Source organism: Mya arenaria, chromosome 1 (genome assembly GCF_026914265.1).
Source record: "Mya arenaria isolate MELC-2E11 chromosome 1, ASM2691426v1".
In the NCBI taxonomy this organism is placed as follows: Eukaryota; Metazoa; Mollusca; class Bivalvia; order Myida; family Myidae; genus Mya; species Mya arenaria.
This window is the reverse complement of record NC_069122.1, coordinates 38259716-38287395: the sequence shown is the minus strand read 5'-3', so window position 1 is coordinate 38287395 and position 27680 is coordinate 38259716. Positions and strand designations below refer to the sequence as shown.

The following is a 27680-nucleotide window of genomic DNA, read 5'->3' as shown; positions in this document are numbered from 1 at the left end:
GCTTTTAAAGCAAATAAGTAGTCAAAACAACTGCAGAAAGTACTTGTAAACACACATCAGCTTGCCAGGAAAAGACAACCTAGAAGAAAACCTGGCAGTTAGATGTTGTTTCTTTAATTTGTTGATATTTGTATACAGCTATATATGCTGAAATTTGTTTTTGTGCAAAAGTTGACATCGTTGACACACTTTCGGTCAGAAACCAGGTCGCTCAGTTGCCATTGTTATGATGCTAGCCCTGAAAGCGCATATGTAAGACAGGTCATAACCGGCACGTGAATTTAATGAATAGTGCACGTTTTCTACCGACAACGCCCGGGGTTTTGCGTTTTAACACACCACGATAAAGGACCAAAACACACATTTTATGCAATAATAACCATTCCTATATAAATGCTATGTTGATGAAGTGAAGCTTTTGTTCAGGTATGGGTCGTGTTATTTGTCGCCATTTCGTAATACCAAAACCCTCGTACTATGCTTGCTCTAATATATTTTTTAATATTGCGATCATTTTATTAGGTATCTAACTTATTTCATTAATAGTTTTAACTTAGATTTGATATGATTTCAAAGTGATTTAATTAACTGGATTCGTTTTGCACACATGAGAAATGCATTTAAAGACATACTATATTTTCACATCACCTTTAACATATTACTTGTTGGCATGGGTAATATTTTAAACAAGTATAGTATAACATAATGTACCAAGATATCTACAAGGATTGTTAGCAATAATATGTGGACACATTTTAACAAACAATTATTCAAGGACACACGTTATTAAACATTATGAATGATGTTTTAAATTAAACGGAATAGTAGAACGCATATATAATATGTCATTGTTTAGTCATATCATACACATTAACAATGGCGATATCGTTGTCAAGACTGCGGCTATACAATTCTAGAATAGTAAATTATCTAAGGACATGGCATGCGTAGTTGATATCGACGTTCCACACACATACTGTTTCTGAAAAACATATCATTATATGTTTTAAGCAGTGTCTGACCCGAACACCTCACCTTCAGTCTGCTTTGCCTTTCCTCTCTGAACTCTCCTACTTTGTTTCACGCTCATGTTTTCCAGAGAATCCACTGCAAAGAACAGGATTTGTCGGATATCAAGCAAAGCAAGAATGTTGATGTTCTCATCGCTTTCCACTTCCTCTTCATAATTTTTAATTGGCCAAATATTGTTCCGCGGTATTTTGAACACCTCTGATACTTTTTCGACTACCTATTTGACCGCTTGGCTGAGGAATGTGTTACTTACATTTTCATCCGTTTTATCACAGAGTTTGTCAATCTTTGTGACTAAAGACGGCTTGTGGTATCTCTGAAAGGTTGAAGGAGTGTTCAAATAATATATTTTTCACACTCAGATATACAATAAATCATACAATCAAAACTACAGGGACAAGCCCAGGGCCCGTACTACAGAAGCATCTTAAGAACTGTTTATATCATATTTTAGTCGAAAATTTAAAAAAGTTATAATTCTTTAAAAAATATATTTCTTTAAAATGAGGTTTTCATTTCTAAAAAAACTTAAGTGTCTATATTTTAATTGCAGAACATACACTAACTGCAGCATAATAATTTCTTCCATTGAAACAAAACAGTTCAGGAAATTGTTCAATTTAAGGAAAGGGTATCATTCTAACTTAAGATGCTTCTGTAATCGGAAATCCCAGTAGTCGGGAATTCAAATATAACCACTGTTTAGAGACAAAAGACAATGGCACAAACGACAATGAACTAGTGACCCAAACGTATAGACACCACATACAGAAATACTTAATCAAATCAGACCTCAAATTCATGACAACAAAATTAACCGATATATGATGGTATTACCGCCTTGATGCTTGAAACAATAATGTCAACCATTGTAGCCAACCACCTTTTTATTCCCTCGTGTGATTAGAAAAATGGGCAGAGGAATTTAATGTTCCTTTTGATTTGTATATATATGTTAAACAGTTTGACTAATGATCCGAGTTAGTGAGTTAGATGTTGTGTATTTAACTTCAGCCAATAGCGACACCTCTTGCTGATAAGCCACGCCTCTGTACTACTACATGCTGCATGCTATCACAGTAGTTTAGTTCTCAATGACTGTTCTCAAGTACTAGTAATAAACCGTAAAACTGTTGTTATTTCTTGTTGTAAACACAACATATTGGCGACGAGGATGTTTAACTAAAATGTACTATTATTTCGGGAATTTTATGAGCGTGAAATTCTGGATAATAATTAAGATGGCGAACTCAGGTTTAATTGGAACTTTAAACGCATTCAACAGTGACAGTGAATCATGGATTTCATATGAGGAGCGTTTAGAGATGTTCTTTGTAGTAAATAGTATTGGGGACGAGAAAAAGGTTGGGGCCGCTTTATTAACTCTGTTGGGGGAGAAGACGTATGCATTGTTGAGAAACTTAACGTCACCCCAAAAGCCAGCAGAGAAGACGTACCAGGAACTTTGTCAATTTTTGAAGACACAGTTATGTCCCAAACCTCTGGTGATTGCGGAACGGTTCCGTTTTCATAAACGTAATCAGGCGATAGGTGAATCTATTTGTGACTTCACAGCCGCTATAAGGAGATTAGCAGAACATTGTGAATTCAATGATAATCTCGAAAACACATTAGGTGATAGGTTTGTTTGTGGGTTGAAGGATGAAGCAACGTAAGCTATTGTCAACGGTTGACTTAAGCTTGAAAAAAGCAATTGAAATCGCCACTGCGATGGAAACAGCTTGCAAAGACGCAGCTGAATTACATTATACGGCATCAGGAAGTTCAAATGTAAACAAAATAGGAAAGAAGCCACCGAGTAAACGACAATACCGTAAAGACGTGACATTGAAGCCACAACTAAAAGGGAAATATTCCAATACACGGTGCATACATTGTGGTAAATCAAACCACCAGTCTGACAAGTGTAGACTAAAGAATGCAATTTGGCATAGTTGCAGTGAAAAGGGACACATTAAGACTGTCTGTCCAAACCCCAGAAATGTGAACGTAATTGACGAAACGAAAAATTACAGTGTGTATGTCATAAACAAAGTGACCAGCGAAAGAACATCGAGAATTCTTCTATATCCAGTCATCAATAAAAAACAGGTTGAAATGGAACTAGACACTGGGTCTGCAGTTTCCATTATTTCAGAACAAAACATAAAACAATTGTTTGGAAATATCAAACTGGACAAACCCTACTGTAAGCTACACTCATATTCTGGGGAAACAATACAGCAAGTAGAATCTGCAGTAGTGCGTGTTGACTACAACAACCAAACGAAGGATTTAAGGCTTTGTGTAGTGAAAGGCAACAAACCATCCTTATTTGGGAGAGACTGGTTGAGTGAGATTAATGTGGACTGGACTAGCGTTATGCGCGTCAATAACATTGAATCACAAAAAAATCGTTTTGCGAATATGATGAATAGATATGAGTCTGTATTCAGCGACGGTATTGGTCACGTTAAAGGCTTCAGTGCGAAATTAACGCTGAAAGACGATGCCACACCCAAGTTCATGAAGGCAAGGTCGGTTCCGTTTTCAATGAAACCAAAAACCAAAAATCGAGAAAGAACTTGACAACCTTGAAAGACAAGGGATAATAACGAAAGTAAATACCAGCGAATGGGCTACACCAATCGTACCTGTTTTGAAATCAACGGGAGATGTCAGGATTTGCGGAGATTTCAAGGTCCCGGTCAACCAGGCGCTGAAGGTTGACAAGTATCCACTTCCACGTGTTGATGACATTTTCGCTAATCTGTCACAGGGACAAAAATTCACGAAACTGGATTTACGCCAGGCGTACCTACACTTGGAGGTCGACGACGACAGCAAGGAGTTACTGACAATCAATACACATCGGGGACTATACCGCTATAACCGGTCTGTGTATGGAATTTCCTCACTTCAAGCGATATGGCAGCGCGCAATGGACACAATACTTCAGGGAATTCCGGGAGTACAGTGTATACTGGATGACATGATTGTCTCAGGGGACAGTGATCAATCGCACTACGAAAACCTTGAAAAAGTGTTATCACGCTTGAGTGATTATGGATTAAAAGTTAACAAAGATAAGTGTCAATTCTTTCAGGACAAGGTTACATATTGTGGTCATGATATTGATAAAATAGGATTGTGGAAATGTAATGACAAGATTCAGTCGGTGCTCGACACACCTGTACCACATGATGTAACTTCATTGAGGGCTTATCTTGGGGTTTTAAACTACTATCACAAATTTCTGCCAATTCTGCAACCGTTGTAAGTCCGTTAAACGCACTTTTCCAGAAAAATCAAAAGTATAAATTGTCAGTTGAATGTGACAGGGCGTTTAATGATTCGAAGCGCTTGATCACATCAGAGCCCGTGCTAACACATTACAATCCGGAACTTCCGGTACGGCTCGCAACGGACGCATCCCCTGTCGGTATTTCCGGTATATTGTCACATGTTATGCCGGACGGCTCCGAAAGGCCAATAGCATTCGCGTCGCGTTCCTTGACAAAGACGGAACGTAAGTATGCGCAAATAGACAAAGAAGCGTTAGGGATTTACTGGGCAGTAAAACGTTTTTACACGTATTTGTATGGCAGACATTTCACTCTAGTGACAGATTGTCAGCCGCTCACTTCGATTTTTAACCCAGGTAAAAGCATACCGGTTACCACCGCGGAACGTGTTCAAAGATATGCGTTATACTTGTCGGGATTTCATTACGATGTTGAGTACAAGAATACTAAGCGACATACGAACGTAGATGGCTTTTCTAGATTGCCGGCGCCGCACACCGCCGAAAATTATGACAATGATATTGAAGAAGTGTTTTACACCTCTCAAATTGATCAGTTACCGGTCACAAGTTCTCGGATTCGCAGAGAAACTCAGCGCGAGCGTTTGTTATCGCGTGTTTTCAGTTATGTAGAAAACGACAGGGACGAAAAGCGTAATGACCCTCTGTTGAAAAGCTATTTCTCGCGTAGGAATGAACTCGCAATTCATCATGGTTGTTTGATGTGGGGAAACCGGGTAGTAATTCCAATCAAATTACGGTCTAAGGTATTAGACACAGTTCATTCAGGGCATCCTGGGATTGTCAAAATGAAAGGACTGGCTAGAAGTTACATATGGTGGCCCGGTATTGATAGTGACATTGAATCTCTGGTCAAAAGATGTAATGGGTGTCAGGTGGAACAAAGACAGCCAGCACATGTTTACCTACATCCGTGGGAATGGCCGAGTTCCAGCTGGGAACGAATACACGTCGATTTTGCTGGCCCATTTTCAGGACGAATGTTTATGGTAATTGTCGATGCACATAGCAAATGACCAGAAGTTATAGAAATGAAATCGACTACTGCCGAACGCACGATAAATGAATTGCGAATTATACGGTCTTCCGAAACAATGCGTTACAGACAATGAACCTCAATTCATTTCTGATAGTTTTGCAAAATTCATGCAAAGTAATGGCATAATGCATATCAAAACAGCCCCGGCAAGACCATCAACAAATGGTCTCGTTGAAAGGTTCAATGCTACATTTAAATCTGCTATGCGAGCTATGGATGGCGAAACTGACGGTTTCGGCTTGAAACTCAGTAATTTTCTATTATCATACCGCACAGCTGTGCATTCCACAACCAACGAAACATCGTCAAAACTATTTTTCAGTCGAAAAATTAGGACTAGGCTCGATTTGCTCAAGCCGGACACAAAGCAATGTGTTCAAGACAAACAAATGAAATTGTCATTAGCAGGAAAATAAACATTTAGGGAGCTTGAGTTAGGTCAAAGCGTACTGGTGCGCGATTATAGGCCGAGCGTGAAAGAGAAATGGGTTACAGGGATGGTGGTATCAAGGGATGGCCCATTGGTGTATAAAGTACTTGTTGGAAATGCCACATGGAAACGACACATTGATCAGTTACGGCCCACAGAAATAGAACAAAGTCAGGCTCAAACTGAGATCAATGCCATTAACTCGCGGTCAGGGGTATTTCAATACACTACCCGATTCACAACATTCAGAGCAATTAGCCCCATATGTTAGTAATAATAATGAACCGCCCCAGGTCGAAGAACGTCGTTATCCACAACGCGATAGGCACCCGCCGGAAAGATTAGCGTATAATTAGAGAGTACCCGTCAAGAGGCATTGTAAATTAATGTGCTTAATTAAATGACGCTGGAGAAGTGTTGGTAATTAATAGCTGCTATTTGTGATTAATTTTATCAAATAAAGATCAATTAATTTTTAAAGTTATAATACTAATAATAATAATAATAATAATAATAATAATAATAATAATAATAATAATAATAATAATGTAAGTTTTCCTGAACGACATGACATTATAAGTTAAGTAACTGACTGTTACCCTTTAAAATGTGTTCGCTTACCTCATAAAAGTACGGCACGTTACCTTCCAACATGTGATTGCATTGCAGAAGGTCCAAAGTGTCCGTCTCCGCTAAGCCTCTCGTGTCATAGGGCTGAAGGCTGGCTTTATCCCCAAACGTGTATGGCGTCAACTGTAATTGTATTTTATAGGTCGGATAATTATATAATTTAGTTCGGGTATAACTATTTACCTTTTTGTACATTGTATGTTTAGTGAGCATAATCTAGTCACAGACATACATGCGGACGGACGGGCGGACAGACAGACATATTGACAGACAAACATTCAAGCAAAAGCCAGATTAATGCCCATACATACAGACAGTTATATACACTGACAGACAGGCAGAACAAAAGGCAGACACACAAACAAATACACAAACAAACAGACAGGACGACAGACTTACAGAGAGGACAGTATATAGTTAGGCAGGTAGACCGGCGGATAGGCAGGCAAGCAGGTTATTTTCTTTTGAAGGCTGATAGTATTTTTATCTGTTCCGAAATCATGCCTTCATGTTTAGGTCATACATGTCAAATGAATTAAACATGAACATGCATACAATCTAAAAAGTTTTTTTTGAGTGGCCTTTATTATTTGCCTTTAAGATTCATGTTTTTGTTTTAATTTCATTATAAATTTGTTGTATGGTTAGCCCTAACCTGTTGTTATTGTTTCGTATAGTGCGGTGCGACATTTTACAATTTCTCTGCTTTAAACGTACCAACTACTTATAACTCGCTCATAGAATACCCAACTGTAGTTATTCTAGTCCCTTCATACTTCTTTAACCACTCGACAAATCACATCATTTGTCAAGAAAGGGTTATACATTCAATGATCTTAAGTTATACGTGCCCCCCTTACTGTAATACAAGAGACGGGAAGAATAAATTCAAAATTTGTTCATCTTTAACTCAATTGACTTAAATTATCAAAATGAAAGGGCATAAAGTACAGATAAAAAAATAAACCTTAATAAATGTTTTTAAAAAAAATAATAGGTACGTGGCCACAAATTTTCCAGTTAAAAAGCACCAACATAACGGTTATTTTTTTGTATCAGAACCTGAATGAAATTCATTTTTTAAAATGATCATTGAAGTCAAAAGTTGAACATGAAAATACTATTTCATGATTTATTTATTTTGCATCTACGTATATTTTGCGCCTTTAATAAAAATCCAGACCAAAAGGTTTTGGTATATGATTGGTCGATAGTTCCCTGTAGCTGGTCAATGTGCCGAATTGTTTTCGACAATTTTACTTTTTGAGTTATTGCATTTTCTTTCATTTTGCTAAATTAGTATTACATTTAAAGAATAAACAGTAATATTAATTATATTCAATTACTTTTGAATTAATGAGAAAGTATGATTGAGGAAAAACACACAGCTAGTTCATGTGTATCCATACTTTTTATGTAAGTAATACTTGCCCAGTAACAAGATAATTTATAACTGTGCTTGTGCTCGGTACACTTTGAATCACACACTGGTATTGTATGATCAACTTTTATTGTGAAAACTTAAATAAATATTCCTAATGCCAATATAAGTCGGGGAAGGACCAAGAAAACTGTTGCCCTCGGCCTTTCGGACTCGTGCATTGGTTCACAGCTCTTTCCATGCAAAAAGGTTTGACAGAGAAGCCATTCAATAAATTTGAACAATTTGACTATCGCATGGATCCGTTCATTTGATTCACATTCGAATTATTACGTATTCAGGAGAAGCAACGCCAAACTTTCACAGTTAAAGAGTTCTTAGCCAAGCACAAAACATCAATGAGCTGAGCAACAATATGCACCACCTCCGGTGGACTGTGCATAGCCAGCTTACACATATCCAACTTGAACAGAAAAGCAAGGGTCACAAGTCGGACTTAGTCCGGTTAAAACGCTGGTTCCAGTAGTCATAGCCATCACTACGGTTCAAGAGTGACTGATCTTTCACACCACGCTCACAGCACCCATTCTTTTCACAGACCAGACACTCCACCAGACAGTCATCACAAACCGGACACAGACTATCAAGTATTGGCCATAACTGGCCTTCACAATATTCATTTAGGTAATGATCATACAACTACAAGTCATCCAAGACACATGGTCTGCACGAAAACATTACAAAGTATCAACATAATTGTCAACAACCACCAAATTATCATCATCATCATTATTATCATCATCATCATCATCATCATCATGGTACAAACAAGAGCCACACAGGCTCTTATGTATCACGCGATGGTTGAAATCACCAAAGTTCAGCCTTTTCGGATGGCCACCATCACCACGAAACTCCTGTGCACACTTCAACTCTCCCTGATTCGCCCGTACATGACAATGTCAATTCAGGGAGTAATACACCTCGTCACAATCGAGCTACGAGTCGCAGACAAGGTTGGTATCAATGAAGACATTTACCTTTATAGCCATATATTGATAAATTCTTGTTCTTTAAATAACGAATAACAATAAATATTACGTTGTAACGTTCCTTCAATTAGTTATTATAATCTCCTAATGCAGAGGGGAAGAACATTTCTTTCATTAAACTAACTTTGACAGGTTCTTATTTCCTTAGTCGAGGTAAATGATTGCACTGGTCATTTATTTGTGAACTATTTTCCTACCGTTTACTTAGGCTCGCATTGGTACTGCTACTTCTCCATTTGATGTCAAGTGGATCACCAGACACCTTTCAGAAACGTTTTATAATTTGACAAATTTACAGCATTATATGTATACGCTTTATATATAACTACGATATATTGTTTTCTTCACAGGATTTGGTGGTATTGCGTTTTCGGCATATTTGGACCATGACGCCACCAGGACAGCATCAGACACTTAAATTCAATAAAGTAAGTAAACTTTCACGCAAAGAATGAAACTGGTGTCCTTATGTTGTAAAGTAAATAAAAGTACTTTTAATACATTTATACCACAAACGTCCGATGAATGAATTTGAATGTTTTATAGACAATTTGAACAGCTCTTCATAATAACTATTTACTGAAATTATAATATAATGGTGGATATCGTCACCATAAAACAGTACAATGGGAATTTACGTTGAACATACTATTTCCTGGAATACGCATCTATATTTTCACCCACAAATATACATGTTCAAAGTATTCTTTATGAGTTTTATTTAGAACATGTGAAGTTACTTAGTTTTGATTTGACACAGTGATGTTTTAATATTCATTTTGTCGCATAATACAAACAAAATATCAATAAAAATGGAAACATATAAACTTCGTTTTCATTTTTCTAGGTTATTGTCAACGACGGTATAGGTTATAGTCCCAACACCGGTATATACACCTGCCCGGAAGGCGGTACCTACATGTTCACGTTTGTGATTGGCCAGCGAGACGCCAATCACTACATGTGGACGGAACTTGTTCTTAACAGCGCGAACGTGATTGACGCGGCAGTCGATTGACCACAAATACCAAGACCTTCAGGGCGGGAACACCGTCATCTTGAAACCGAAGCAGGGGGCGAGGTGTGGGTGGATGCAACACATAATGAAAGCCACGTCGAGGGCAGTACAACTCTTGAGACTTTCCAGTTTCACTGGACCTTATTTGTATTCAGAATAAAGGATTTTACAGGAAATTAGTGTTGGCTATGAGCAATCAAATATAATTATTGCTGAAGTGAAGCTGCTTCCATGTATGAGTCTTGTTAGTTGTCGCCATTTCGTGGCATAGTATAATTGGTACAAGGCTCACGCTATTAGGTTAATGGGGTTAAGGTTATATCGCAAAGTAAATATGAATAGTTTTACAATAGTTATTTAATTGAAATAAATTCCAAATGATGTATATTTGTTACAAATTGCAAAGCCACAACGGTATTAAAATGATTATGATCTTTACAGCATATTACACATATAACTAAAAATGACTAAAATAAATCTCTGAAAACAAGATATCATACTGTATCAACAATCTGACACATACATATGGAGTAATAAATTGACACATGTTAAACACAACAAAAACTATCCAAAGGATACACTTGTACAAAGCTTATGTTACATTTTAAATTCAAATGATGTCAAAAGTATTTGAAATAATTGTTAAGTTACCACAACGGTCACATGCCAAATCTAACATTCATTCTAACCGATGCATGGCGAGCTTTTTAAGGCAGGTATCATCTGAAAGGTATTGCTTACCGATTACTGATATGTAAAAGAAATGACCGAACAAACACTAAGATTAAGTAATTGTGGTCTGGAATAGTTTTTATCTGAACTAGACTTTTTTGGCATCACAAGGTGTCATATTTTTCATTCAGCACACATAAATCCCTAACCCATATGTAACCAACAGGCATTCCGAATTCAAATATTCAAGTATCGAAAACCATATCTTTAACGGTGGAGTAGTGCGTGATCCAAACATTTCACCATCAAACGCATTTGCAGTATGATGTTGTAAGTACTGCTGGTATTGGTTTTCAGTCAAGTTTATCATCTGAAGTCTTTATCGATTTCCACGTTAATATATGAACATATTTAGGCAGTGTCTGATCCGAGCACATCACCATCAACCTGGCCTCTAATTGCCTTCCACTTACCTCTCCTACTTTGCTTCACTTTCATGTTTTCCAAATAATCCTCTGCAAAGAACAGGATCTGTCGGATAGCAAGCAAAGCAAGGATGTTGATGTTCTCGTCGATTTCCAACTCCTCCTCGTAGTTTTTAACCGGTAGAATGCTGTTCCGTGGAAGTTGCAGAAGGTCCGCTACATTGTCAACAAGGTCTTTGACTGCCGGGCTGAGGAAAGTGTTTCTTGTATTCTCAGCCGACTTCTCGCAGAGGTTGTCAATTTTTGTGATCAACGCTGCTTGTGGTATCTCTGGAAGTAGATTAATCACGAAACATTTCTTCAGTTTAAATAACTGCACATATGTATTATACATGTATACAAAATACACTTAAGCTATAAACAAATGTGTTATTGATATATTTCTAAAACAAAACGTTCTTTCTACGTATTAATCTACATTATGCATAAATCTCATATTCGTATAAAAGCACAGATACTCTCCAAATACAGAGCCATATGGGATGATAAAACAGCCGTCTTTCTCTTGGAAAACATCTCAAAATGGGTTAATTTCAAAGTAGCCTCTTATAAATGAATAAAAACACTTTTCGATCCAAGGCTTTCTGTTTCATGAAAATCGCATTAAAAGTAGTTTTTTTTTTATAAATATCCATTCATATTATTATTACCCTTTCTGGTCAATAGATCCCGGTAGGTTAGTAGTTTTTGCAGCATTGACTTGGACATATCGCCAACAATCAAATCATCCAGTACAAACACAGCGCAGTGGATTTTGTTTTTTAACGCGGCATGTTGACGAAATTCGGCGTCGTCACATTTTAAAAGATGAGTCGGCGACATCTGCGAAACAAACCAAAAAGAAAACCGTTCATCAAATCCAGTACCAGTGTTTCTTGTTATTGTAAGTACGTTACGGAAAAATACTTCCGTTATGTTTATTGCGAAAAGGCTGTCATCTATTGATTATGTTCACATTAATCATTATTTTAGACAAATGAATCGATGTATGCTGGGTTTGCCTATGTTGTTAATACATGTAAAGCTTGATATAGATAGCACCCTAGGTATTTCCAGATTAAGTTTGCATTTGAAGTTGATAATAACAAGATAGAACACATTTACCATCTACCTCATAAAAATCCGGAACGTGACCGTCAAGTATGAAATTGCATTGCAGAAGGTCCAATGTGTCAGTCTCCGCTATACCTCTCGTGTCATAGAGCTGAAGGCTGGCGTTATCCCCAAACGTGTATGGCGTCAACTGAAATCGTATTTAAATTATCTGTGAACATTGCTACCTTTGTTGACCAGTATTTTTCAGTGATATTATATTAAATAACGATTTCATATAGAAAACCATTGTAAGAATTATGCCATCAATGTATCAGCAACGTAAAGCAATACATTTTGATTTAAAGGGATGATACGGGAAATAGGTATCCTCTTTGAAAATACAGCTTATGCGGATTTTGATTGTTTTGAGACCTTAAGCAATACACTATCATTTAGTTCAATCAATTATACATAATCTTTGGAACCCGTTTTGCGTTCATTTTCGCCGATGCCATTCTTTGCCGAATTTCGCACCGACATTGCTACACAGACGATTCATTTTCGAATATTTTGAATCGCGATGTCATTGTCTTGAAACGGAAGCTGAACTTTCATGGCGAAACTTCAGTGTTAATAGTTTCATTGTATGATTCAATGGTGATAACTCCAGTGTTAATGTGAATAGTGACATATGGCTGGTTGTCGCACTTGTAAATGAATTATTATTATTAATATTATTATTATTATTATTATTATTATTATTATTATTATTATTATTATTATTATCATCATTATTCTTATTATTATTATTATTATTATTATTTTATATGTATACATAAGGCACTATACTGGTTTTAGGAACACACAATTCCATTCCATTATTGATATCCCCCACCAAATGACTCATTGTCGAACAAGAAAACATTTCTAGACTCCAATTTAAGCAAAACTCCACAGAGAGTACTTTATTTACAAACCATAGTCATTATGAATTATTAAGTATTTACTCAAGTAGAAGATTTGTGTTGTTACTTCACAATTTCTGTATATATTTATTGAAATTGTCGTTAGAAAGTTAGTTTCATCGAAAACACAAGTTATTCCTCCGAAAGGACAAACACTCATTGCATAACTTAAGTACATTATGATGGTACTCATTCAATCTAGATAACACAACTATAGTGGTACAAACATATGTAAGTTTCACAATTTTCTGTTATTTAGATTTGTATAAATGGCCCTCAATGGACAAACTAGAGATTTCTTTCATTGATGTAATGGCAAAAACTTTTATGTAACTGGCAAAGCATTGCCTCATCAAGTAAAGTGTACACAGTTCATGTAAGTTCATTAAATTATGTCCTTAGGTTTAGCACAAATAACTGTGGTTTGAATGATTTTAGCTGTTTTCCATTACATTAAGGGCAACAACTCTTGTGTTACTGACCTGATCGAGATGAATCTTGCACGATTACCATTGCAATATATTTATACGCATTTATATGCATTTGGCATAAGTATATTTATTTCTGTAAGTTAGTTACATAGACAGACATTTTTAAGCCTTTTTCACTAATTTAACGGCAATAACTCCTGTTACTGACCCTATCTAATCTTGCGCGTTCATCACCGTACTATTGTGATACACACTTCACACAAGTTCCATTACTTCTGTCAAATAGTCACATGGAAACGCCCGAGGACAACTCATTAACGTTTGTTCATTAATTAAAGGGCAATTACTTTTATGTTAAAGGCCCGGTCCAGACGGATCTTGCCCTAATGTTATACACACTTTCCATATGTTACATTACTTTATGTCCAGAATTTAAATAGTAATGAATCCAGACGGATAGACGGAAAGATAAACGGACGGACGGAAAACGCAAATCATTAGCCTTATACCAATTATTTCACCTGGGGGAAATAAAAATACCTGGATTGTTGTGCTGGTCTGCGCATTACCACCTACTCTTGCGCGGTGTGATATTCTCTCACGAAACACAGATGTCACCAAATTGCTGAAGCTCGATGTACCCGAGCCTAAAGGCCCCAACAATAGAATCTTGAAGTGTGGCACGTCGAGTCCTTCTGGCGGTTGAATGCCTTTGACTTCTTCTTTCAAGCTCCCTAGCATCTTCAAAAACAAGGTTTCCGTGCCATTAATGACTACGATAGCGCATGTGCATACCTATATTTTAGAATCGTCAAAGCAGAATAAAGCTATTCTTCGAACTACTTGACAAACATTTGATCATATTGTCACTTTGTTCAGTGTTTAAATTAATAAATATAGGAACAATACAATCACACGTTATATGCTTGTTGACAATTTGTAAAGCTTTTCGACTGTCACTGCTGATCATAAGATTCAAGACAGTATGATTTAAATTGCTAGTGAGCATGAAACTTTACGTTCTTTGCCCATCATGTTAAAGCAACATTCAATATCTCTACATACGTCTGATCATAAACGTGGCATACTGATCACATAATAAGAAGAACGTGAATAAAAAAAACCTCGCTGTAGTAATGCGTTTTGATCCGGGAGGTTGTATTTGACTCGAGTGGATTTTTGCAGATTCGGATTTCACGAGGCGGAAGCAGAGTGAAATCAAAATCTGCAAAAATCCACGAGGGTCGAATACGACATTCCGGATCAAAACGCAGTACTAATAACCCTTTTATTATATTCATTACTGTTTAGAGCACCTAAAAGCCAGATGTTTTCATTATAAATGTCATTATAACGACGCATTATTTTGTTTTACGACGTCAATTTAACATCGCGCAACGATACTTGTTATGACGTGACGTCACAAAAGTGGAATACGGCCGTTAGCACTTGAGTGGAATACGAATTACAGTATTTTGCGATATGTATTGCATACTGATCACATAATAAGAAGAACGTGAATAAAAAAAACCTCGCTGTAGTAATGCGTTTTGATCCGGGAGGTTGTATTTGACTCGAGTGGATTTTTGCAGATTCGGATTTCACGAGGCGGAAGCAGAGTGAAATCAAAATCTGCAAAAATCCACGAGGGTCGAATACGACATTCCGGATCAAAACGCAGTACTAATAACCCTTTTATTATATTCATTACTGTTTAGAGCACCTAAAAGCCAGATGTTTTCATTATAAATGTCATTATAACGACGCATTATTTTGTTTTACGACGTCAATTTAACATCGCGCAACGATACTTGTTATGACGTGACGTCACAAAAGTGGAATACGGCCGTTAGCACTTGAGTGGAATACGAATTACAGTATTTTGCGATATGTATTGCGTGTGGATTTATGATGGGTATATAATAAATAATTATATTTTAATGCTTTGATGCATGTGTGTTCTGTCTGTGTTGCTTCTACGTTGTGTGTTCCTCGATTAATATCTGTAAAACATTTGCCTTGTACATTTTAAGCAGGGTTTTTTTTCCTTTGTTAATGTTTTGGCTACTGGGCTTGTCCCTGTAGTTTCCAATAGTACAAACAACTGTTTTAGAAAGGAGGAAGTAACACTTAAAACAGCAACAAGAGCAGCAAAAACAAAACTGAATAAAAGGCCTTAAAGACAAACGTAATTTTGTTAATCCCTAGCGTAACATAATTTACCTTTGGCCCAAATTTTGCTGTTTTCCGCCATGGAGTCGGTAAAGTCGACGTTTTTCTTTGGCCATCTAAAAAAATGAAATAAATGAAACCCTTTAAATAGAGGTATCTTCTTTCAACTTATAAGCTAAGTTAACGATTAAATCTCCATTTTTTTTAAATTCTGAACATCGTGTGCACTGTTTAATACGGATGGGCCATATGTGTGAACTTATTTAATAATCATATTATGATAAGCTGTTGATAATTTAATACAGTACATGTATCTATATTGCACATGAATGGACATAAACAATAGAACATATCATAACAGTACCAAATACGGATAATACTAGCAAGAACCAGTACAGATATCTTATAAGTATATTTACATAGTTTTGATGTAGGACAGAAAACACCACATTTAAGCCCAATTTATTTTTAAATAAACAAGAATTTGTAAATACCAATTTAAAATTCATTGTTTACCTTTGACTGCATACACCTCCGACTCTGTCACTCTACTGTGTCCGTTGTTGAATTTCCTGTATGATATTCCCGCGGTGTCGTAATTATTACCGAAGTATGTCATCATGTTACCATTTAGATTGTATATTCCCCAAGGAGTCTTTTTTACGGTGTTAAAAAATGTGTATAGGTCATACACGGAACCACTTCCAAATACAGGACCACAGTTTGATAATGAACAAATGGCTGTGTGTCCGGTTTTAACTGAATATTTCTTAGGCGTGTTGAGGCCAGAATAATACAATTGGCATAAAAATACAGAATTGTCAGTTTGATCCAATGGTGTTGTCGATGAGAGCCAACTAACCCCGGTGTAACCTCCATACACGGAACCATCCTCGTTGTATAAGACTGTAAGGGTTGGTCCTTGGTTGTCACATTTCTGATGGAACACACTCGCGTCACAGCCATCCCTTGTTATGCTGTACAGCAGATTGAATGTTTTCAGTCCAGTTCCGATCCAGGATTCAACTTGTTCAAAATCCTTTTCTGTTAAACTCTTACCCATATTTGAATTTAAACTTCAGTTCATGTATCTTTAACAAGAAGGATAACCAAATACTCTCGATCTCTTCAAAATGCCCTTATTTTTATATTATATTACAAAATTCTACACCTTTAATAAACAGTATTTACTTCCTTGTTCCAATCGAATAAAGAACAACTACTCTAACGTTCTTAGGATAACATGCACTATTACACAGGCAATGGTTTTCATTTGTTTTAACTTTTAATATATTGATATAATATTCCGCCATAAAGCCTTGATCAAGTTTGATGATTACACCATAATTTTATTGGAAGTTGTTCAACTGAACCTAATTTGGTTCGAAAATATCTACCTTTATGGTAAAAATGCTTTATAACTTATATTGGCGCAATTCAAAAGGAAGATACAATATATATAAGTCACAAGGGCGTGATTAAGTTTACTTAACCCCGTCTGGTATTTAGTCAGTAAAGTTTTCCTTGACAGCTATGGAGCATCACAATTATTTTCACACAGGTACAACAATAATTTAACATCGAGCAAAACAATTCCTGTATTATATGTGTTTGTTTTTTATTCATAAATACCGAACTGTCTACTAGGACTGAATGCGTTATACTCTTCGGTTTATAGTTTACTGAAAAAAAAACAAACGTAGAAATGTTTTCGCCTATTGCCTTGAATCTTTAATCCCGTACCGTTTTATTGATTTAATAATATGTTCAATAGATTTTACTTGACACAATAGATCATAGATACAAATCGTTTTTCCCAAATTTGAATGCATATACAGCTCAAAAATACTGTCGTGTATATGTGCCAAGTCGTAATTAATTATTATTTGAATCAGAACTATTAGCGTAGATTGATATATATATATATATATTGCGCTTTTTCATTCATTATCTTATATTGTATATAAACTCAACAAACAGAAAGTAAAATTGATTGCAGAACCCTCGAGTTAAACCTGTCCTTCCGTTTATAGTTTGAATCACTCTCGAGGCTTTTTCTTCCGTGGCTGTAATTGGAGGAAAACCCACCGCTAATGAAGATCGAACCGACGAATTATTTTGTCTTGGTTTTACAAAAATGAAAATTGCCTACGAAAGAAATATGAAAGGGTGTTGTATACTTGACTGAACTAAATTAGAAATAACCTTTTTTTGTCAAAAACTTAAGTATTAGATGAACTGAACTAAAAATGGCTAAAAATAAAAATTAGTTTTGAATAATAAAATATGTCGATAAACTGCACTTGCATGATAAGGATCGGAAATGTAGTTTTGCAAATATCGAGAAAATGCTGAAGTCTTTTCTTAATCGTCAGGTCAACTATTTTTTCTACATAACGGCATCGCATAATTCAAAATTACTATTTTTAAAGGGTATTTTCTTATGCATTCCGCTAATAAACATCATTGCTCAATATTCTAAAGAAACTTGTTTTTAGAGCACAAAATGTACTTTAGTAAAAACTGAAAACAGTAAATTAAACTCAAGTACAATTTTTCCTCCAGAATTATGTTTCTATAAAATGCTGACTAATTATTTTAATCAATATCACCTAATTATGACATTATGCGCTTTCAAGAATAGCAAAACATTTTTTTTATTTTGAATTACGCAGTGAGTTTCTATAGTAAAATTAGTTCAGATTGAGGTTGATAACTAACAAATTACTTTTGTGATATTGGAGCCATGACTATTGGTGAATGTTTTGTATTTTATATGAAATAAGCAGTTCGATGCATACGATAGTTAGTTATACAATGATGTCGAGTTCTTAAAAGCCGGCTATTCCACAGTAAACAGTCGCATCAAAACTAACACAGAAATTGAATATTGGCACGTACAGGTATTCACAGCTGATCATAAAAGTCATTCAAAAAACGACACAAACATCTCAAAAGTCAATAAAGTTAATGACGCACTTTTACATGGAACCAATCAAGATAATAATCAACATTAACACCACCACCAACACAATGCCAAAAAAGAAACATACCTCAGAGTCTCTAAATAATATATCACAAGATGATAGTATTTGCCACAATTTAACCATATCGGATGATGACAACCAACACCACCAGAAAATCATGCGCACTAATGCAGTACCTTCCCACCTCGTGCATAATTATAAGAAATCAGGTGCTACATCTACATTACATCTCAACCGAGCAATGAGATGCAAATAAGTTTGGTAGTGGTTATAGTATTTGATCATTTTTTAAAATATTGTGCATGACAATCAATTCTACTTTAAAAGTTCAATAATACAATAACACGTTGGCATAAGCAATTGGAACTCTTATGTAAAACAATCCATGTGTAGTTGTTATTTTCCATATCAGCAATGTCATGCAAACAGGCGTAAACCAAACTTCTGTATATCATGCGTGTGAAATAAATTAGCGACATAAAGTGACTGTGCAATACAAACACACTGATTTCGTTTACAACACTTACCAAATAGAAACTTAAAATGATGTTTTAAACATGACTACATGTACGCGCATTGGAATGTTGATGTAGGAGATAAACATCATTTAATAATCGATCAATTCCAGCAAGGTTCCGTTTATGCGCATTTACGCTTTTCAAAAGTATATTCTCAGCAATATATGAATAACAATTCCCATATAAATGCTATGTTGGTGAAGTGAAGCTTTTGTTCAGGTAAAGGTCGTGCTACTTGTCGCCATTTCGTAATATCAAAAATCTCATATCAGGCTTGCTCTTATATTTTGTATAATATTGCGATAATTTCATTAACTACTAAAGTATCTAACTTAATTCATCAATAGTATAAACTTAGATTTTAAATAATTTCAAAGCGATTTCATTACCTAGATTTGTGATGCACACATGACAAATGCAATTATAGGTATACAATACTTTCACATCACCATTAATATATAACTGTTTGTCATGGGTAATATTTGAAACAAGTATAACATAATGTACCAAGATATCTACAAGGATTGTTAGCAATTATATATGGACAAATTTCAACAAACAATTATTCAAGGACACACGTTATCAAACAACATGAATGAGTTAAAAGGAATGGTCGAACCCAAATATAATAAGTCATTGTTTAGTGATATCATACACATTTACATTGACGCTATTGTTGTCAAGACTGTGTCTATACGATTTCAGTATAATTGAGCATCTGAGGACATGGCATGTGTAGCTGATAATGAAGTTCCACACAAATTCAGTTTCTGAAAAACATATCATTATACGTTTTAAGCAGTGTCTGACCCGAACACCTCACCTTCAGCCTGCTTTGCCTTTCCTTTCTTACTTTTCCTACTTTGCTTCACTTTCATGTTTTCCAAGTAGTCCTCTGCAAAGAACAGGATCTGTCGGACAGCAAGCAAAGCAAGGATGTTGACTTTTTCATCACTTTCTACTTCCTCTTCATAATTTTTAATTGGCCAAATATTGTTCCGCGGAAATTGGAACAGCTCTGATACTTTTTCGACTACCTCTTTCACCGTTGGGCTGATGAATGTGTTACTAACATTTTCATCGGTTTTATCGCAGAGTTTGTCAATCTTTGTTATTAAGACGGCTTGTGGTATCTCTGAAAATTTGAAGGAATGTCCAAATATATATTTTTCACACTTGTTTAACATTAAATCATACAATCAAAACTACAGGGACAATCCCAGAAGTCAGAATTTTAAATGATACCCGGCTTTTGAGTCAAAAGGCAACGACATAAACGACAATTAACTAGAGACACACACGTATTAACACAACATACACAAATTCAAACACCACAAACAAACCACACAGTCATTACAATAAATAAATAACAGATACATCATGGGATTACCGCCTTGATGCTTAAAACTACAGTGTCAACCATTGTAACCAAACAGTTTATATCCCTCGTGTGATGAGACAACTGGACAGAGAACCGTTGAAATTCCTATATATACATGTTAATGTTAAACAATTCGGCTAATTATCCGAATTACTGAGTTAGAGAACTAACCTTTTCTGTTCAACAGATTCCGATACGTTTTCAGTTTGTGCAACATAGGCGTTGAAATATCGCCCACTGTCAAACCGTCCAGAACAAATACAACACAGTGCGTTTTGTGACTCAACTTTGGCCTATGCTGAAAATCCGCATCGTCATTTGATATGAGACTCGTCGATGTCATCTAAAAAGAAATGATACTATTTTGATTGTTCTTGCGATCTCTTTATTCAAATTCAATCCTTAAAAATTGCCTCAGAAAGTAATCAAGGCACCATAATGGTCATGACGTTTAAACATTGACTTTGTCATACATTGTTATCTTAGAAACAGCAGTTTTGGAGTTTTATGGGTGTCTTCTTTTTCTAAAAACCCCATTTTTGAATAGAGTGTTTTTCTATGCCGCTACCAGTCCGCCGACGCCCCTAAGGCAAAATTATAGTTGAAGGCTAAGTTGTCAATTTTCTATATCCGGTTCGTGGTGAGAAAGTTCTCCCGTATTTTTTCTATAGTTTCTTATTCACTCGTTTTTAGTGCAAACATTTTATGAACATTAATCAATGCACTTTTATTTATAAATCTATGTTCATTATAATAACAGTAAATGCACGAAAACACTTTTAAATTAAACAGGGCATACATGCATGACCAAAATACTACGCCGCCATTTATTAAATGAATAAAAGTATGAAAGTATTTTTACTACTACTACTACTACTACTACTACTACTACTACTACTACTACTACTACTACTAAACTACTACTACTATTTCTACTACTACAATCACTACTACTAATAATAATAAAAAAATACGTTCCGAACGACATGACATTATCTGTTGTAAAACTAACAGGTTGTTACCCTTTAAAATTTGTTCGCTTACCTCATAAAAGTCCGGCACGTTACCTTCCAACATGTGATTGCATTGGACAAGGTCCAATGTATCCGTCTCCGCTAAGCCTCTTGTGTCATAGAGCTGAAGGCTGACTTTGTCCCCAAACGTGTATGGCGTAAACTGAAATTGTATTTTAAAGGTCGGATAATTATATAATTTAGTTCGGGTATAATTATTAACCTTCTTGTACGTTGTATGTTTAGTGAGCATAATCTAGTCACAGACATATATGCGGACAAACGGGCGGACAGACAGACAGATTGACAGACAAACATTCAAGCAAAAGCCAGATAAATGCCCATAAATACAGACAGTGATATACATTGACAGACAAGCAGACAAAAAGGCAGACACACAAACAAATACACAAACAAACAGACAGGCAGACAGACAGGCAGACAGACAGAGAGGCCAGTAGACAGTTAGGCAGGTAGACTGGCGAATAGGCAGGCAGGCAGGCAGGTTATTTTTTATTGAGCCTTGTAGTTTTTTATCTATTCCTAAATCATATGCCTTTTCGTTTAGGCCATAAAAGTCAAATGAATTAAACATTAACATACTTATAATCTTAAAAGAATTTGTTGCAGTGGCCTTTATTATGCGCCTTTAAGAGTCAGGATTTTAAAATTTAATTATCAATTTGTTGTATGCTTAGCCCTAACCTGTTGTAAATGTTTCGTATAACGTTTCATAGAAAACCTAAATCTAGTTATTCTTGTCCATTCATGGTTCTTTACCCACTTGATATCACATCGTTCGTCGATAAAGGGTTATACATTCAATGATCTTAAGTTATATGTGCCCGGTACTGTGATACAAGAGACTGGAATAATTATTGTCTATGCATGTAAATGTTTGACTCATTTGACTTTAATGATCAAAATTAAAAGGCATATAGTACAGATAAAAATTAACAAGCCTTAATAAATGTTTATTTTAATTAATAGCTACGTGGCCACAAATTCTCAAGTTATAAAGGGCCAAAGTATCGCTTTTGCTTTTGTATAAATGTATTTCTCGTAATTATCATTAAAGTGAAATGAGTTGGGCATGGTTATAATATTAAATCATTTAATCAGTTTACTTCAACGCATATTTTGCGGATTTAATAAAAATTCAGACCAACAATTTTTGGTACAATGTATATGACTGGTCGATAGTTCCCTTAGGCTGGTTGAATGTGCCGAATTGTTTTGGACAATCTTTTCTTTTAGGTTATTGTATTTTCTTTCATTTTGCTCACTTAGAAATACATTTAAAGGAGAAACATAAACATTTGAATTAATGAAAAAGTATGATCAAGGAATCACACCATGGCATTGTATGATCAACTGTTATTGTGAAAACTTAAATAAATATTTCTGATGCCAATGAAGGTCGGGAAAGGACGAAGAAAACAATTGCCCTCGGCCTTTCGCCATCGTGCTGTGGTTCACTGCTCTTTCTCTGCAAATAGGTTTGCATGAGTCCCTACAAAACCCGTTTTAAGAATCGTTCCAGATTTCATTCACGTTGATTTACGTTTAGAACAAGTCTGTTTATGACATAAAAGTAGTATGGAGAAAGGATATTCCTTTTCCGAGTACAAAGATACGTTTTCCTTGCGTTCGTTCATCTCGATTCCATAGTGCTGCCTAAAGGGCACTGAATCCCGCTTTCTCCAAGAGGGAAGGGGTGTTTGGGATCATCAACATTATTATTATTTTACACTGAATGTACAATACAGTGATTTAAAAGTTCAATGGGCTTGAAAGGCGTCCTTTCTAACACAATAGTATAATAGTAAATGCGAATCAATGGTTATCCGTTATGTTAGTATCTTTTATTACACATATATATATATTGAGCCTTTCCAACGCAGCCTTGATAAAGGTCACTTACCATGGTTGTTGTACTTGTTTCCGAGTCTCCACCAACTCTTGCCCGGTGTGATATTCTTCCCCGAAAAACAGAGGACACCAAATTACAGAAGCTCGATTTACCCGAGCCTAAAGGCCCCATCAATAGAATGTTGAAATGTGGCACGTCAAGTTCTTCTGGCGGTTGAATGCCTTTCACCTCTTCCTTCAATCTCTCAAGCAACTACAAAACCAATGACAATATTTGTTTGAATAGTGATTACGAGAGCGCTTGAACAATCAGGCGCCTTCTATAGAAATACGCTAGTGTCAAAATACTTCAAAGAATTTATCATACTTTTATCATTCTCAGTTTATAATAATTCTTAAATAAAAAAAGGAATCATAATGATATATTTAATGTTAACAGGCTGCATCAGTTTTTCAATTGTTGGCAGTTATCATCAGATCGAAGTGTTATTTAAATGCTAGCAAGCATGGGACTATGCGTGTGTGTACATATAGTAAAATGGCCAAGTAACAAACGGTGTCCCAACATAATATTAAACATAAATGCTATGCACGGAGTACATAATAAGAAGACTGACGATATATCTAGAGACAAAGCATAAACTTTTTGCGTTAACAAGTTTAGAACTTACGTTAACAAATCGGAACCAACTTTCACAGATATGTTAACGGGGTTTACACATATACGTTCATAGAGATATCAATCTAGCCAAGTAACACTCGATGCCCTATACATAATTCTAAACATGAATACGACTGATCAAAACATAACAAAAATAATTTGAATCTTGTGAAACAAGTTAAAATGTTATCAATGAACTAACTGACATACCAAAAATAGAAATGAATTTAACTTAAGTAAATGGATTAAACAACTACAACTGCATTAAAAACCAACAAACTTAATAAACTTAATCGATATTCATTTCTCATAATGTTTTCGTATTTAGTTTACCTCCGTTCCCCATTCTGCAGTTTTCCGCCATGGAGTTGGCAAATCTGGCTCTTTTCTTTGGCCATCTAAAAATAAAATATTTGAACATATCGTGTTGTATTAATGAATATGTTTTCAATTAAATAGCTTGTTTTAGTTTATATATATATATTTCAACTTGATAAGCGTAAGTATCTTAGGAAAGAAAAAAATAATCTTTTTTTCCTAAGATACTTAAGCTTAACAAGTTGAAGTTGTGTCATTTACTTAATACACACGTTTACTAAATGTACTTAAAATCTATCAGCAACAACAAGTACAACTAAATGTATCTTAACATTATACACCTACAAAATCTAAATACTGATTAGAGCATATATATCATATATAATTAAAGAATGTTTTTATAAACTTTAACATATAATAGAATGCACAAACGAAAACATTGCTTTACCTTTGACTGTGTAAACCTCCAAATCTGTCACTCTGAGGTGTCCGTTGTTGACTTCCTTGGACGTTGTTCCTCCTGTTTCGTAGTTCTTACCGAATTGTGTATTCATGTCCCCATTCAGGTTGTATTCTCCCGAAGAAAACTTTTGTATTACACCACTAAATGTATATAAGTCAGGATAGAAGCTGTTACCAAAGCATGGCCCATAACCGGCATATGAACAAATCGCTGTCTGTCCGCTCTTTAATGGAAATTTCTTCGAGATCTTATTCCCAGAAAAATACAACTGATAAAGAAATGCCGCATCATCCGATTGATTCAACCCAATTCCCGGTGATTGCCAGCTAAGCCCGGTGTACCCACCATACACGGAACCCTCCTTGTTGTACAAGACTGTTAGTGTTGGTCCTTGGTTGTCACATTTCTGATGAAACACACTCGCGCCACAGCCATCCCGTGTTATGCTGTACAGCAGATTGAATATTTTGGGTCCAGTTCCGATCCAGGATTCTACTTGATCAAAGTCTTTTTCTGTTAAACTCTTACCCATATTTAAATTCAAACCTCAGTTCATGTATCTCGAGAAATGTATTTCATGAAACACTAGGGCACTAGAAACTAGGGCACTAGAAACACTAGAACTTCCGAATGCCCTAATTTTGTTAAACTATAAAAAAATTATAACATTATTTACTTCCTTGTTATGTGAGAAGAAAGAACGACTACTCTAATTTACTTAGGATAACATGCACTATTACCAAAGCAAGAGTTTCCTTTCGAGTAAATGTATAAATTTATTATCCTGCCGTTTATCTCTGATCAAGTTTGATGATCACATAATTATACGACGCAAATTTTCCTTTTATTGTGATTTAATGCTTTAATATGAACTAAGGCCTTTACGGGCTTGAAGTATTATTACCGGACACTTTATAGTTAAAGTTTACGAAATGGCTAAGTGAAACAGGGAAACGATAGCCATATATTTTAATGCAACTTGGAAATCTTTTTAACAACCCATTTTAAATAACCAGTAGTTTTGCTACAGTTGACATTTTCTTTAAATATATACACAAACATCTACAATAATATTCTGTACATTATAAATGATATATTATGCTTATATATATGATCAAAAATGTATTGTCCTACTTGTATTAACTTAGATAGAGCAACTGTGCATTTGCAAAAGTACACAAATGCATAAGAATAATATGTTACACACAGAAAATGAATACAAAATATTATATAACAATAATGATTTCACAGAAGAATATTACAAAAAGGGTGATTATACTTTTACTAGAATTGAATGGACACAAATCCATTTAATGAACTGTATGTAGCCTAGCAACTCTGATACTACAACTGCAAAATAATTTATTGAAAAATAACATGACCCCAAACCAGTTAAAAATTGTAACAACACGTTGAATATGAAAAACAATTGTGTTGTTTTGATTTAAATGGAAGATACAAATACTGCTTTCAATAAGACCACTACAGCAGATGACTCTAAACAATAATTGCTTAAACTTTTAAAATACCTTTAATTTATTTAAAATGATAAATGAATTTGACAAACTAAGTATCAATTTATTAATATTTTACACAGCCTTGCTCAATTCAAGAATATATAAACAGAAATCAGTTTTGGACATTTTACAGTGAAATATGCATGTCCACATTTGTTACGTATAAATTTAGATCTTTAAGAATGACCATTTTGTCTTGCTTTTCAACAAAAAGGTTTATTTTTGGAAACAAATTTGTATGAAAAAGTTCATACTTCAAAGCTTTTAAATCGTAATCGTATGTTACGGAAAAGAAAATTTATCTAAGTGAATGTATATCTAAATGACTTCTCGTATCCTTTTTGACATTGTTTAATCCCCAGTATGATGAAAAATGCATTTATCACAAGAACAAACATCTTATCTAAGCATGGCAAAAGTCAAAATCAAAATAAATTTGCATATCACGTGACCTGCTTAAAGGCTCAGTATGTGTCAATAGTGTAAACTTATCAATGTGTATTGAATTAAGGAATAGATTGCGGGATTGATGTCACTATCGAGGTTTGGACGCAGTTGGGCTGGTCTAAGTGTGTCAATTTTTCTTATCAAAACCATTCATACATGTATATATGATTACAATAATTAAACTTTATCATATACACAACATGCCTTAATGAAGCTAATTATGTACACATGATAATAAGATAGATAGAACAAATTAAGGCCACAGTTATCTTTATTACGTATATGCTTTATATAGATTAATCTGGATGCATCTTTGCAATACAGTGTCAACATGGGAATTGGTTTCAGTTTGACTATGAATAATTGATTCCACTCAAGTAACCGATTCTCGATAGTTCAATCAATTTTTACAGGCTTTAATTTTAGTTTTATTATTTGTGCAATTATTCATGGATGTGAAGCTGGCAGTCTAGCAGTACAGCAGTGGGAACATATTACTCTGTGGAAACGTGTACTCTGATATAAAACTCAAATTGGAAATTCTTTCGTCCCAAATATATATTAATGTGTACAATTTATCCATCTATCTTGTACATGCAAATATTTTTCTGTCCCACAAACTGATTACAGAAGACGATTAAATATTGTTTTATTACTTCCCTTGATTATAGTGTTAAGCTGTCTTATATAAGAACACTCTACATTTGGAATTGAAAAATATACAAAACGGACATCAGTCCTTGGTGCAAAGTATTATATCGTGAATGCACGTGTAGTTTCATTTCTTAATTCCATGCGACTGTGAGCGATAATTTCGGAAAAATCGTATACAAATA

General features: G+C 35.1%; 2 protein-coding genes across 3 annotated transcripts; both read right to left on the bottom strand.

Annotated features, from left to right (window-relative positions):
- Window positions 1-6513: 6513 nt before the first annotated feature.
- LOC128233097 (interferon-induced protein 44-like) lies at window positions 6514-16830 on the bottom strand. Of its 2 annotated transcripts, XM_052946990.1 has the most exons (7): window positions 16184-16830; window positions 15719-15783; window positions 14036-14236; window positions 12176-12307; window positions 11715-11886; window positions 11053-11334; window positions 6514-6579 (listed from the first exon to the last, which is right to left on the bottom strand). In XM_052946990.1, exons 1-7 carry the CDS (start codon window positions 16728-16730, stop codon window positions 6554-6556), a joined length of 1425 nt encoding a protein of 474 aa, XP_052802950.1. In that variant the 5' UTR covers window positions 16731-16830; the 3' UTR covers window positions 6514-6553. The 2 variants fall into 2 exon arrangements, with proteins under 2 accessions (XP_052802950.1, XP_052802944.1); XM_052946984.1 differs by lacking the exon at window positions 6514-6579 and having other exon boundaries at window positions 10394-11334.
- Window positions 16831-17147: 317 nt separating this feature from the next.
- LOC128233151 (interferon-induced protein 44-like) lies at window positions 17148-25557 on the bottom strand. The gene is made up of 6 exons (XM_052946993.1): window positions 24866-25557; window positions 24433-24497; window positions 23491-23691; window positions 21598-21729; window positions 20725-20896; window positions 17148-20307 (listed from the first exon to the last, which is right to left on the bottom strand). Exons 1-6 carry the CDS (start codon window positions 25410-25412, stop codon window positions 19967-19969), a joined length of 1458 nt encoding a protein of 485 aa, XP_052802953.1. The 5' UTR covers window positions 25413-25557; the 3' UTR covers window positions 17148-19966.
- Window positions 25558-27680: the final 2123 nt, after the last annotated feature.